This window comes from Microplitis demolitor, chromosome 8 (assembly GCF_026212275.2).
Source record: "Microplitis demolitor isolate Queensland-Clemson2020A chromosome 8, iyMicDemo2.1a, whole genome shotgun sequence".
NCBI classification, from domain to species: Eukaryota; Metazoa; Arthropoda; class Insecta; order Hymenoptera; family Braconidae; genus Microplitis; species Microplitis demolitor.
In genome coordinates, this window is record NC_068552.1 from 18,419,379 (window position 1) to 18,434,253 (window position 14,875).

A 14,875-nucleotide genomic window follows, 5' to 3' on the forward strand; every position below is an offset into this window, starting at 1 on the left:
GGATAAATATTATTATGAGCTAACGTAATAAAATCCTGTCGCGATTGACATTGATTTTTTTACTATACAAAGATATAAATAATGTTAGTCTTTCATATTTTTTTTTATTGCTTATTCTGTTTATTTTATTAATATGAGACTTTAATGGTTAATTTATTTATTTATTATTTTTTAAAATTGAAGTTGATTGAAGATATTACAGTGGATCGATATAAAGAGATGAAAATAGAAAGATGACGCTTTAGCGCTTTTTCAATTTCATATTCTCATCTTATATTTTTAAAAAACTTTTCAATTATTTATTACAACTTTGTTAATAAATTTTACCTTCACTTTTATAACAACAAGTACGAGATATTATGCCTGGGTAAAAAAAAAGTATCTCACTGAATTTATTTACTTCTTCCTTGATTTTTTCCGCTTTTGTAATTAATCACATCTGCCATCGTGATAGATGAAAAAAATATAAAATAAAATACTACGCAGTCTACGCGTTGGAAAAACTTTTTACCCCAACAGCGAAAGCACAATTCAAATGCATTAATTTTCTATAGATGAATAATTCATAGATTATTAAAATTACATTTGTTTGTGATTTATTTTAAATGATAATTAGAGAAAAAATAATAAATAACAAATGTCTAGATTAATTTTGTTTTTGCTGTTGAATGAGATATCGAAAGATTTTATTAAGAGATAAATTTGAAGGATGAGGCAGATACCAGATGCCAGATTCACTGGAAATTAAATGCACTCTATGTTTTAAAGCCCGACAAATTACTCAAGAATATTATAAAAGTGTTGATATATATATAAATATATAAATATGATGACAAGTTATCTTAAAGGTTGAGAGTTTTTTTAGCATAGACAAGATCGTTCATGAGGAAAATTATATATATATAAGTATAAAACGTAATTGTGACATGGGAAAAAATTTACATAAACATAAAATTTTAATGTGATAGTATAGAAATATATATACATATATATAGGATATATATGAGGGTGAATGTGCGGCAAGTGCGTGTACTGATACTAAAGAAACACATATAGAGTGAATAGAACGAAATAACAGGGGTAAGTGAAGGCAGGAAAGGTTCGTGGAGTTTTCTCGGGGGTCGCGCCGGCGCCTTCTAGTCGCGACGTTCAGCCGCTGCACTGTATCCTCCTCGTCGCCGCTGCTCGTCGACCGTGACGCGTTCACGGAACCCGCAGTCGTGGTGACAAAGCCCATGAAGAAGGACAATTAACTTGACGAAATATTTTTTTACTCCGATAACATCATCGCTGGTTGATATTTTAAATATATTGACCTGAGTGAAAGTTTGTGAGTGAGGTAAGTGGCAGGGTGTCGAAAGGATCAGCCAGGGGATATTGTTATATACATATCTGTATTTATATCTGTATATATTTACATAATAACAAAGGAGGAAGTGTGATCGATGAGAAGCGCGGTCGTGAATTCGGTTCACGAGTATGTAATATGATAAGACGTGACACGACGGGCCTGAGTGTCCGGGTTCGGTTGAAGAGATGTTGGAGTGGTTGGCGCAATCTGGAGGCACTCGGTTGATCTGTCTTATCATTGTCTCATGGGTTCTCCTGGGACACCAGGTCCAAGGGGGCCCCGACCCCCCGGAGTTTACTACTCGCGAAGGTAATAAATCAAATTTATTATTTATTATTCACTTTATTTGTTGTCATTATTACTATTATTGTCATTAACTTAACGATGCTAATTGCACCCAAGTACCATTAACTGACTGATGAATTGATTAATCGAGAATAGAGGTAATTTTATTAGCTAATTGAGAATCCAATTATCAGGTGACAGAAGAGCACTTGGCAAAAGTTTTTTTATAACTTTATAGAGAGAATAAATTTATTGATGAGGAAAAGCGGAAGTGGAAACTGTTAATTTAATTACAGGATTAAGTGATATACGTGGGTCGAGTGGCTAGTTGGTTAATTGGAGTATATATTAGTTTTGCAGAGAAGAGGAAAGATAAAATTAATCAAGCCAAGTTTGTAAAGGCTAAACATAAAGGAATAAATAAAATTTAAAATAAAAATGTTGACCTATGAAATGGCTGGCTGCCAAAAACTATTATCAACATTTGCTATCGACTGATGCAGAGGAATGTTAAGCTCGAGTAAGAAATTTAAGTCGGGTGAGAAATAATCTAGCTGCTACTGCTAACAAAAAGCAGCAGGTTGCGATAATATTGTATGAGATGACGTGGTGTTTTCTTTTTACACTGCACTCGTGGGAGTGATGCAATCACACGGCAAGTGCCACTAAAACTTTTTTTGATTTACTACAAATATTTTTCTATTCCGGCCGATACTGCCATTGAAGTTTAAATAAAAAGTATACCTGGGTCTATATATTTTATATATTGTTGAATTCTAGATATTCCATATCCTCACACCCATATATCGCGTGCCCACTCATCATTTGTCTTGTACTATTCGATCATTTTTTTGTTTTATCTTCAAATACTTTTACCAATCTTTATATATTTTCAATCTCATTTCCATTGTTCCTGTAACCTTTGGCTTTAACTGAAATAGCTATAGCTTAAAATATTACAGCCAAGATAAATATCAAATATTTAAGTAAAAAAAAAGTCGAAATTCAAATCCAAATACGCCAAGGTGTTGAATCTCTCCTCGAGTTAGTATGGACAGTTTGCTTTTAACTAAAAACTAGTACACCCGTGTACGTGCAGCAGCGATTCAGTAATTGTGTACTGCAGGTAAGAGGATTTAAGTGTCGTTGTGTGTTTCCATACAGTATAATACCTGTGTGGTCGATAACAGCTTGGGTTGACGTTCGCAGCTCCGACGGATATTTGAATAGCCACAGGAATAATATATCGATGGACTTTAAATTGCGTCGTAATCCACGGACAAACTTATCATATACATACATACATACATATATATCTATACCCGTATAATACATAAAATAAACAAAGAAACATATCAACCCAGTTATCAAGTTATCATACCGCATATAGTTACAGAACAATCAAGCGGAGCTCCAAGGCGCGAATCAATTTTTGAAACTACTTTTTTTTACCCATACTACAAACCCTTTAAAGTAAACCCGAAAAGACAAATATTACTGCTGGCATCATCTTACTTTTTGTAATATCAGTTTAACTCCTGGGTATTTCTTTCCAGCATAAATTTACTTCAGTAAATGCAAATTACTTGTGAAATATATCTGCTTAAGTAAATAACATTAAATCTGTAGTGTTTATTTTTGTAAGATAAAAAAGTTATTTATTTTTTATTTTCCTTAGGAAATATAATTCGCATTTTAATTAATTTTATAAATTGCTGAAATAATAAATTTTATAGAAATAAAAAAAAAAAAGTATGGCGAGCCGTGAGTAGTAGCGGGCAATATTTCATCAGGCTCTGGTTTCAGTAGAGCATGTATCTGACCAGGTCAGGCAATTATTGGTCAACAAAGATGTACGGAATTAACTCCTGAAGCATGTTCACGTTCATATATGTATATATGTATATATGTGTGTATATACATACATGGACGGTATGATGCTTTGTCTAACCAGTGTATTAATAATTTACAAAAACGGTTACACGTAAAGTTACTTTAACAACTTGTTTTTGTGTTGAAGCTCTTAGAATAATATTTACAAAAAAGAAAAAAAATTTTTCATTTTAATTGCGAGTTTAAGTCAAACATTATAATAACTTACGGGATAATCGTGACGGCAAGTTAACTGCAGCGTTTCGTGTTTTAGTTTAATCCAAACTATACTTTAAGAATTTAAAACAGAGGTTTTTTTGTAACTCATGATCCATTGTTAACTTGTGCCGTCTACTGTTAAGTAGAGAAGACCTAAAACGAAATAAAAATATAAATAAAGCTTAAAGTTTTTTGTTGCTAATGGATGTTTGAGATTTTTTTATGTAAAACAACAATCGCGATGTAAAACAGCATGAAATTACTTAGTGATACATCATTTTATATATCCTTTGTATATTTTTTAAAACTTTCAAGGTTTCGTGAGTAGCAAATGCGCGCGACTTTATAAGCGAGAAAGAAAAAGACCAAGAGAGAAAGTTTGATTACTCGACTTTACTGCGGTCTGCATTGCGGATATGTCTTTCGGGTTTACTCATTGTGTCTAATTTTCACTATCATGTGCACTGGCTAATAAATCTCTTATCACAATAATAATAATTTATCATTAGCAACTTTTCGGCTGACTGCGGCCTTTGGACCTGAAAAGTTAAAGTTTAAATTCTATGCAGATTAAATTTCATTGGATATATCAAGAGATTAAATGATAAATAAACAGCTCACCTTTCGTTCATTGACTGGAATATTAAATATATAATATGACTGTACAGTATATATATCTATATATAAAGTAACTAGAGCTCTAAAATGCGGCTTTGATTATTTTAATAAAACCATGTCATCACGACGCCATATATCCTTTCATTACATATATTTGTATATATATGTGACTAATTCAATGAATGTAAATTATTCAAACGAAACGATATGCGTTTTTTTTTCTTTCCTAAACTCGGACACTTATGATTTTATAACTTTGAAACTTGATTTAAAGTTATAAAATAATAAAACTTTTCTACGCCGCCCTATATTATTTTTTTTTAACTCGCGATATAAATTTTATATATATGTTTTTAAATATTATAATTTTTTTTTATCTCGTCGAAAGCTCTGTAGTATTTTTATCATGAATAGTAAAAAAAAAAAAAAAAAAAAAAAGTTTGAAAACTATTTTTACATTTAATGTAAATGTCATTGAAATAAAAATCTAAGAAATTATTTTAAAATATTTAATTGATTGTAAAGTAATTGAATAACTTTTAAGATGAAAAAAAGTAATTCAAGTTTTTTCAGCAAATGCTAGATATAAATAAAATTGAATGACATTTTTATGTGAAAAAATAAATTTGTTCCTTTATATTTTGGTTTTATGTCGCGGGGAATAAAGACACCGGAGTCTAGTGAAACAGCTCGATAACTCACCCGGCAGTTGTAGAATAGACACTCAATATGTTTTCTTTTTTTTTTTACTTACATGCATGTACTATATACATTATCTAATATAAAAGTTGAGCTTAGTTTCAGAAGTAAGGAAACGTGACTTTTATAAACTAAAATAAAATCCTGCGGGTATTTAGGAAAGTCTCCAAGGACTCATGTCGCATGTTCGCTCAGATTAAATAGGTCGTCAATTAAATGACGATGGGAATTGACTAAGCTTAGAACGTTAACTCACAACACACTCATATATTATTTATATATATATATATACTAAGTATGAGTCATCTGTAATTTAAAAAGGTATTTTATGGAAATATACACGCGGCATATTATTTTTTCTTCTTAAAAATACCTTTCTTAATAAAAATTTATGTAAAACTACTGTGTATACTTTACATATTTATTTAGTATGATGTTTTCCATATTCATATTTATCCTCTGAAATATTCGAAATTAATTTTTTAGTTTAATGTTCAGTAAAGAGTTTGTTATTATTTTTATTAGTATAATTGGAGAAAAAAATACAGCATGCATATATTTATATATTTATGTATATAAATATGATATGAGATAAAAAAGGTGATGATGTTATTTACTTTACTTAAACAAGAGTTTAAAAGAAAAAGTTATTAAAAAGATGTTTTGTTATTTCGCTAATGAGCGGATGAATTGGGAATGAATATAACCGAGTTTTATGAATGTGAATGACGTAGATAAAAGGGAAGAGAAAAAATATAATGAAAGAGAGACTGAGATATAACTTTTTTACGTTGTTTTTCCCATAGTGCCAAATAATCAACAGAAAAGGAAGTAAACTAAAAGATAGAGGGTGGATAGAAAAAAAAAAAGAAGAAAATATACGAGAAGTGAGCATTGTCACAAGAGACTATTTTTACCACTGAGACTCTGCTATTAACGAACCTATTCACCGATGGCTATGTGACTTTGTCATATAGATATACATTTACTTTATTTATCTTGACTTTACCACTATCTGTAGATATTATCTATAAATTCGCTGACGTAGTGGCATGTATGTGGGCATGTATAAATAAATGTATGAGTACATGTCTGCAGAATATCGATACAAAAGATAACAATTTAAGGTCTTTAAAAGCGTATCTCGAAGCTCCAGACGATTGAAACTCATCTGTGAAGTTTAATATTCAGGCTTTGAGGTTTTCCCGACCGCCGAGTGGAGGCTGTAAGGCAACTTGATTGCATTGATGTACGATGGGATAACGTTAGCGTTTGAGAAACTGTAGGATTTGCGGTGGCAATGCCGTGGGAGCAGCTCCAGGTGAATGAAGACAAGAGCAAAAAAACTAAAAAGTACATGAGCTGAGCCTCTGACGCGCGGGTGAACCAGAAGCATGGGCATGGGCAAGAGAAAGAGATGCCGCTGGCAACTTGCCAGGGTAGAATGACCCACTTTTTTATTTCCAGATTAACCCATGACATTGCTATTCTGCTAGGACTTTTATTGCTTCATTGTTACAATGATGTGGATGATGATGATGATGAAGATGCGTGGGTGCATACAACAATCGTTGAGATGACTGTGGTATTGTTGTTTTTTTTTCGTAATAAGTGACTCGGGTTAGAATTAGTCTCAACAGATTCGAGGCGCAAATGAGCCGAAAGGTCTTCCAGTGGTTGAACAACCATTTGTCCATTTTGTCGATGCTCACAATCAGTTACGAATTTATCGAGCGTTATCTGACGAGCGGTGCTTTCTGTTACAGCAGCGATGCGCCGAGAAGTGAAGATAATTCGGGAGTTCATGCCTGGGTAATTTCGACAATTCAATCTGATGCAATTGTTGTTGTATATATTTTGCATAAATATTTTAAATATGGATGGATTGAGGTGTGTGATTTTTATGTAAGGGTAAAATATACATATATATATATATATATATATATATATATATATATATATATATATATATATATATATATATATATATATATATATATAGAGTTTATTAGCAGGAGAAGGTAAATTGTCGAGAGACATTTCGGCGAGAAGCTAGTTGGTGACGGAACAAACTCACAAATGTCATCCGGTCTTATATTTTATGCATGAGATGGAGACAGAAGAATGATGCCAGTGGACTTTTAGCTAGTCCTCTTGAAAGATTGCTCCACCCACATCTTAATCTTTTGATTTTTTGTTTTAGATGTTTAACTGTCGGTGTTTTTTTTTCACTGAAAGCCTTTTATTTATAATAAATATAACTTTTCGCCTTGACATTATCCACGAAATAGGTTTCATACTTTCAAAAATTTACATTTGCATATTTTTAGTTGCTGTCATTATTAATAGTAACCAAAAAAAATTTTTTATTTTTAGATGTATCGAGTCGTGGGTTTAAAAAATTTGGAGATGAGTGCAAAGAAGATCGTGAGTGTGGATTCGATGGGTCGTTTTGCGATCCCAAAAGTAAAAAATGCTACTGCAGAGAAGAATTTCTTGTTACAAATCATATTGACAAGTGTGGACATCGTAAGTATGAACATGTAATTTTTACATAAAAGCATCACCGTCTCTAAACTCTTTTCTCTTCTTTATTGTAAATTCCACCGGTATATTACTGCATTCAGCGGATCTACTGTACAGCGTAATTACAAAATTCCTGATAGTATTCAATATTTGAAATATTTTTCAGCCGCCAATGTGAACGAGTCGTGCTTTTTTACCGAACAATGCGAGGAAAAGGTATCGCAGACCGAATGCCGGGACGGACGATGCATCTGCATATTCGAGAAAATTCCAGTTATGCAGCCCGGTGGAGTTTTCGAGTGTATTGGTAAATAAATTAATAAAACCGCAAACCAAAATTTCCACACACTCATATATAATAATAATAATAATCATCTTGAATAATCAACAGCCGAGGTGAAGGAAGAGGAAAATTTGCGGTACGTCGACCCAGCGATGATCGGGATTCTCGTGGCAATGGCTCTCATGTTCATAATAATCTGCGTGGTGCTGAGGCTCTTCAGCAAGTGAGTTAGACATAAATGCAAATTATCCGATCATTAATTAACGTAATTAACAAGTCTTAATAATATAAAAAAACTAAATGAATAAATAATGATGCTCAGAGCGCGCTGGCGTGAAAACCGTACAATATTCAACACTCCAAATGCTCGTCTGATGAACGTCTCGCTGCTTCGTGACAACAACAAGCTACTTCACGCGCAGGAGAGACGAGGCTCGAGAGCGAGTCAACGAGGACCCTCGAGGCAACCTTCTATGGCATCTCTGAGGGCCCACTCACCCAATGGCTCGCAGCAAGGTGCGAAAAACACACAGCGAGTGAACCGTACGGGTTTTTATCAATTCAATTACTAAGCAAGCAACTTTTATTATCGAGTTATCTTGTCTCTCCCTTATTCATAGACCAGATATCTATATCTATATTTGTATACTCGTATACATACTTAACTCTGACGTGTTGAGATATTGTTATAGATAATAGTCTAGACTTACTTAAAATTCTGCTGTCTCTAATACGAACCTCATCCTGTTGATTTAAACAAACAAACTCCTCTTTGGTTTACCTCTGTCCTTAAATAAGTTAAGTTAAGTGTTGGAATAATTACTATGTATTTATCTCGCATGACTTGATCGTTAACCACACGATCTCAAGTTACATCTCATGGAAGGTATGAGGCATGTATGTTATTTTATCCTGAACTCGCTCTACTAAGTCTCTTCCTACAATCTCTACCTCTGTCCGATCAAAGACTGTCAGCAATAATTGTATCTAAAAAAAAGTTTATTTGTTTAGATGTTCTATAGTGTCTATACTTGACCAGTTATGTTACTTGACAATAGTGTTTTTCTATCGTAGTTGAATGAGTGACGTGGAAAAATAGTTGCTTGCTCAAGTAAATGACTTGCTTGTCTAACTCGTGTGACACGTACTATTTAGCTTATTTTTATTTAGTTATTTAATTTTTCTTTTCTTTTTTTTTTTATTATTTATCTTAGTGAGCAGTCATAAATTTAGTGTTATTTAATTGGCGTTTAAAATAGGATGCTTCGATCCTCCCCGAGAAACTTCAATGACAGCTGTCTGATTGTCAGGGTCTCGTACAGGATCACGCCGGGGAAGTCGAGGTAGCAGTGGGAACGCGTCCTCAATATCATCAGCAATAAGGGTCAACAAATCACCGCCTCATCAACCCAACACCCTCAATGATCCGGTCATCGAGTGCGTCACCGTCGAGATCACCGAGGCCAAAGCGTAGAGGAATCCTCATCTTGCCAGCCAGCACCCTCATCTGAAAGCATTCATCGTGCTCTTTTTACTTAAATTATAGGCTACAGTAAGGTAAGAGACCTAGTACCCGATCAGGGAACCAGTACTAGATCACTTGATGTATTTATAAATCTATATTTAATAAAAATCAGTGAATATAGACATAAAAATGCATGAGTAATCGGGTACTGGTTCCCTGATCAGGTACTGGGTCTCTTACCTTACGTTGTTTTATATTTTTAGCTTTAAATCGTGTGTTAGATCTCACGCTACTGCCCTTTAACTTTTATTGTCCAACCAATCAATTAAATTTCTTTTAAAAAAAAAATAATAATTACACTTTTTTAAATTAAAAGGGCAAACTCACTGTAGCTATTAATTATTATTATTAAATACTTTGATATAATATGACGAAAGTTTTTTTGTGCCGTCTCTTTATAAGCTAATGAAACCAAGTATTATATATAATTAATTTATATATAAATATTACTAGATATTATATACTATTATCAAGTACAACGCTTTAGATTTATTCGCAATCTCTCACGTTGGATGAGTTATTTAAAGTATTAATGACAATCGGGTCTAGATGATAACTTAGATGCGCATAATTTAAATTATTCAGTATCTAAGGATTGCAATGAGATGTGAACTAAGAAACAGGGCGCGCGAACGGGGACCATGCGATTAAAATTTGAATTAAAAACAACAACAACATCAATAATATATACATGTAATTAAATAATTACTCTCCGTAACACGTGATTCTTTACTGACGTTATTATTATTATTAATGTATTTAACTATTTGATATTAACTCGTTTCTATCACTTATCAAATTTTATTATCTAATACGAGGTGACAGAAAATTTAGTCTTGTGTCAAACGCGATAGCTATAAAAATAAAAATAAAAATAATAATTATTAAAAATTAAATAGAGTAATGGCGCAAAGAAATAATTAAGACACGAAATGTAGGTGAAAAAAAAGTGTAGTGATAACTTTTGATCTTTATACACTTGGAAAAAATCTAGTGAGAATATTTAACAAAAAAAAATATAATATTACTATGATCATTAATAACGAGATAATTAATAATACAAATATTTACAATGCACGTTAATAAATTTACACATAAGATTTCTAATAGATTCCTTTTTTTCTATAAACTATATACCTGATCTATGGAGTTAGCTACTAACATATACATACATTATATATTTAATATTTGCATTGATAGCTATTAAGCAAGTTTGGTCCAAAGAATAATAACAAGATAAACAAAATGATGAAATGATGAATAGGTAAGAGATTTATCTCGTTGAATACTTTGCAATTTAGTGCCTACGCTGTTGCGCAAATATCATTACGAATAAATATTTAAAAAACCATTTATTAAGAGACCATCAAACAACATGTCTATCAAATAATAAATAAACTTAAATAATAATAATAATAATTTAAATAAATAAATAAACATTATCGTAATAGATGGAGAATAAAAGTTGTCACGGTGGTGACGATTTTTGTTACTTATTGTCTCGGTTTAAATGTGTCGATTAGGCTTAGCAATTGAAAAATGCCTAGCGACTGTGCTATACTCTGTGATTGTATGACGCTATCATTAATAACTACTTTAAAATATTAATAGTTACTATTAATTATTATTAAAGCAACAATTAATATTTCTATCTTACGAACGAGTCTTTCTTTTGAACTCGAATAAGCGCACGATTAGAATTAAATGGACAAATAAAAACCTTGAACTAAAAAATAATAATTATTATTACATACAAGTTAATGTATAAGATAATCAGAGTTAATGACGGTTAACAATAGATTGATGAAACATAAAAAAATAAAATAAACGACCGGTCTGATTGCGAAGAAAAATTTGGGGAAGGTTTTATCTTCATAATCAGGAGGCGCGTCGTTTTTTTAAAAAGTTACCACGATAATCGACCACACACTAGATAAATTTATAACATTTAATTACGTTGGTGTATAAGTATTTATAAACAACGTCTAGATCATTTACTAATATCATCTATAGATGAATAATAATAATTTTATTATTATTATTGATATAATTGATAATAAATAAATGAAGAATTAATCTCTTGGCTTAGAGCAGAGTGCCCGAAGACACTCCCTTTTCTACCTCTTTTTTACTCTCTATATTAAACTTTAAAACTTTCGTACATTCGACTGTGCTCTAATTATTTAATTATTTATTATTGATATTATTATTATTGTTAATATCATAATGCACAGTCCTATCATTGTATCGTTTTAAGGAAACCTAGAGAGTTATTAGCTTGGCATATTTTTCACTTATAAATTTTCAAAACCAACTAAATAAATGTATTACAATCATATATATACAAATATATAGAGGCGAGTGGGTGATTAATTATTCGAGGGGATGGTAAATTTTATTGATGAATTGGACGAAGGGTAGTCCAGCTTTGGGGAAGAGCTTGGACTATCTTTCGTTACAAAATCAGTTTGTCGACGCTAATGTGTGATTAAATATATGGAGAATCGATAGCACTTAAAAAATCATCATTAAATCAAAAACAAAAATTAAAAAAATGTATTTATTGATAAGTTACTATTAAATATGTACGAATCGCTTAAATTCTAGCTTGTTTCAATATTGTTAATTGTTTTAATTACAATTGTCGCTTGTGTTTGCACATAAGTTCAATTGAGCCGATTTTCCTACTGATTGTCGGATATGTATTCTACTGATTTTTTAATTAATTGTGTATTTATTGGTAGACATATTTATAGTTCGCGTTGATGTAGTGGAAAATATTTGTTTTTTTGATTTAAATGTTTTATATAAAGTGTTTAAAATATTTTATCGAATTATTGCGTACTTATGGCGGCTTAGATAAACTTTATAGTGTTTATATTATGGAAATTCTGGAATTAATTAGCTTACCCAGTTGATAAACTTGAATATTATTGTACTGATCTCTGTTATTAATATATAACTTGCTATTACCTTTATTTGTTTTAATAAAATAATTAATACTACACTGAAAATGTTATTTTTTATTTAACTTAACCTTTGACTCAAATTTATTGAATTTTACTTCCATTCTCAGATGATACCCCTTGCCCTTCCATTTCTGAAAATTATCATAATCATATTCAAATTTATGATAGTAAAGTTAGCGGACATTTGTCAATTTTTAAACTTTTGAAATGATAAATTCATATTTATAAAATAAAAATAAAAAAAATACTACAAACTCATTTAAAATTTAATTAATTAAAAAAAAAATTACTCACAGTTTTTATCAATTTAATCGAAATTTGAAAAATAAATTTCAGTAAAATCTTCTTCTAAATTTCAAGATTCGATCTGTCAAATTTTGTGGGTTAAAATTTACTAGAATCATTGAAAATTTTGAAAAGCGAAGCGCACTGTTTGACAATGCCCTTAATTTGAATATTCATAACTATTCATCGGAAAATGAGGTCATATATTGAATTCTTCCATCAGTATTAAATCTTTGATGCGTTATAAATTAATGAGTTTATTGATCGATTGCTTTTTTTGTTGGTCTGAAAAAAAAAAAAAAAAGTTAAAATGTACTTTTACTATTGAAGTCATATATTCACTTCACTTACCGACATTCGTACCAATAACTCTGTAAATTTTAAAGAAATAAAAAATTCAAATATTTTCGCAGCGCGCCATTTTTAAAACGGAAATTTGAAAGAGCGCCGTCTTTTATTTATATTGAGATGGATGAATTATTATATAAATATAACCTCAAAGGTGATATTTGTTTACATATAAGACGTTTGTTGTGATAATTTATTTATTTATTATATTTTATTGACAATAGTTTAAAAAAATAATAAGTTTAAAAATGTCAAAGAGTAAAAAATTGTGTCAACATGATTTACGAAAAGCTATGAATGATCACAAGAAAAAACTAGGGGCTGTGAAAAAAATAGAATCACCATTAGCAAAATATCCTTTTTAATTTAACAATTTTATTACTTTTAATTGTCAGGCAGCAGATAATTGATGATTTTATTTATAAATTAAAGAAAAATATTTTTTAAAATTAAATTTCAATACTTGACGTCTGCTATTTTTAGTATTGTCATATTTGTAGGTATTATTAATATGATCCTTAACATTTGTACAAGTATACAGAATCAGGACAACTGATGTGCGTGATATGCAAGTCAGTAGTGCGCAATGAAACTGTTTGGGTTGTCCATTTAAACTCTAAAACACACAAGGAAAATGTAGCCTTGGCTAAAAAAGCTTTAGAAGTAAAAGAAACTCCCAAAAAAGTTGACATAAATTCATTTAAACGGCCGCCTTCACCCACTCGATCAGAAGGGCCAAACAAAAAAGTAAAAGGAATATTAAAAAACTCCATTCCTGTAAAAACTACACCAGCATTACCCGCAGACTTCTTTGATTCTCCTGGCAATGGAACTGCTGCTGCGGAGATTAAAAACTCTGAGAAAGCAGCAGTGAACATCAGCAATGACCAGCCGGCCGAATCTGCCTCGGTCGAGGCTGAACAAGTCCAAGAAGCAGAGTCCAGTAACTCCGCGGCGCTTCCTGAAGGATTTTTTGACGATCCTGTTTTAGATGCTAAAGTAAATTTTGAATTTCAAATCGCAGTTGTTTTTTTTAGTGTAATTTTATTGGTACAATAAATTTTTTATTTCAGGTACGAAACGTCGAGTACAAAGATCCTGTTGAAGAAGAATGGGACAGGTATCTAAAGGAAATAAAAGAAGAAACGGCACAATCTGCTCAAATTATTGCCGAAGACCACGAGGAAGCGACGACTGAACGGCAAATAAATGAAATTGATGAGCAGCTTAATAATCTCGCCAGGTAAATTAAAATAAATTTTATAAATCAAAGTCGAGTATTGACTCGATGAGTTAAACATTTAATTATTATTCGTTACATTTATTGCAGGGTAATAAACTTGATGAAATGCAAAGAACAAATCAATGTCCCCCAGAAGAAAGTAGAAGAGGTAGAAGAAATGTCTAGTGATGAAGACAGCGACTTTGATGAATTTTTAGACTGGCGAGCTAAGAAATCTTATAAATAAACCAAACAATTTAAATGTCAATTATTATTTATAATTAAATAAATTTTTTTATTTTATAAAAGAGTTTTATTACTATCAGATATTTTAGAAAATATTAATAGTTGGTAATTATTCAAATTTAAGTACAATAAAATAATTGAATTTTTATCGTGAGTTAATTGTATTTTTAATTAATAAAAAAAATTTTTAATTATCGGCACCTGGGGAATGTCGGTTAATTAAAATTTTCCTTCAATAATTTTTTACTTCACTCCGACATCAGTATTAGTAAAAATAATTACACTTTTGTCTTGATTAGAGTCCAGCTGAGATTTACTTTCAAAAATAAAACTTTGACTAGATGACGTCAATAAAACTGACCAATGCTGCCTTCAAGACTTACTCTGATGTGCAGAAGCAATTTATTTATTATGATAATGAAAAATT

At 31.0% G+C, this 14,875-nt stretch overlaps 2 protein-coding genes across 6 annotated transcripts; both read left to right on the top strand.

Moving 5' to 3' along the window:
• Positions 1-1,206: 1,206 nt before the first annotated feature.
• On the top strand, positions 1,207-12,270 carry LOC103572325 (uncharacterized). 5 transcript variants are annotated; one of them, XM_008550872.3, is made up of 7 exons: positions 1,207-1,339; positions 1,431-1,660; positions 7,421-7,573; positions 7,737-7,877; positions 7,962-8,076; positions 8,176-8,396; positions 9,164-12,270. In XM_008550872.3, the coding sequence occupies exons 2-7, from the start codon at positions 1,537-1,539 to the stop codon at positions 9,325-9,327; spliced, it is 918 nt and encodes a 305-aa protein (XP_008549094.1). In that variant the 5' UTR covers positions 1,207-1,339; positions 1,431-1,536; the 3' UTR covers positions 9,328-12,270. The 5 variants fall into 5 exon arrangements, with proteins under 5 accessions (XP_008549094.1, XP_008549095.1, XP_008549096.1 ...); XM_008550873.1 differs by having other exon boundaries at positions 1,207-1,660; positions 8,176-8,369; XM_008550874.1 differs by having other exon boundaries at positions 1,207-1,660; positions 8,176-8,369; positions 9,176-12,270.
• Positions 12,271-13,122: 852 nt separating this feature from the next.
• Positions 13,123-14,851, top strand: LOC103572328 (zinc finger protein 830). Its single transcript, XM_053741501.1, has 4 exons — positions 13,123-13,329; positions 13,511-13,979; positions 14,054-14,223; positions 14,311-14,851. Exons 1-4 carry the CDS (start codon positions 13,229-13,231, stop codon positions 14,447-14,449), a joined length of 879 nt encoding a protein of 292 aa, XP_053597476.1. The 5' UTR covers positions 13,123-13,228; the 3' UTR covers positions 14,450-14,851.
• The last annotated feature ends 24 nt before the right edge of the window (positions 14,852-14,875 follow it).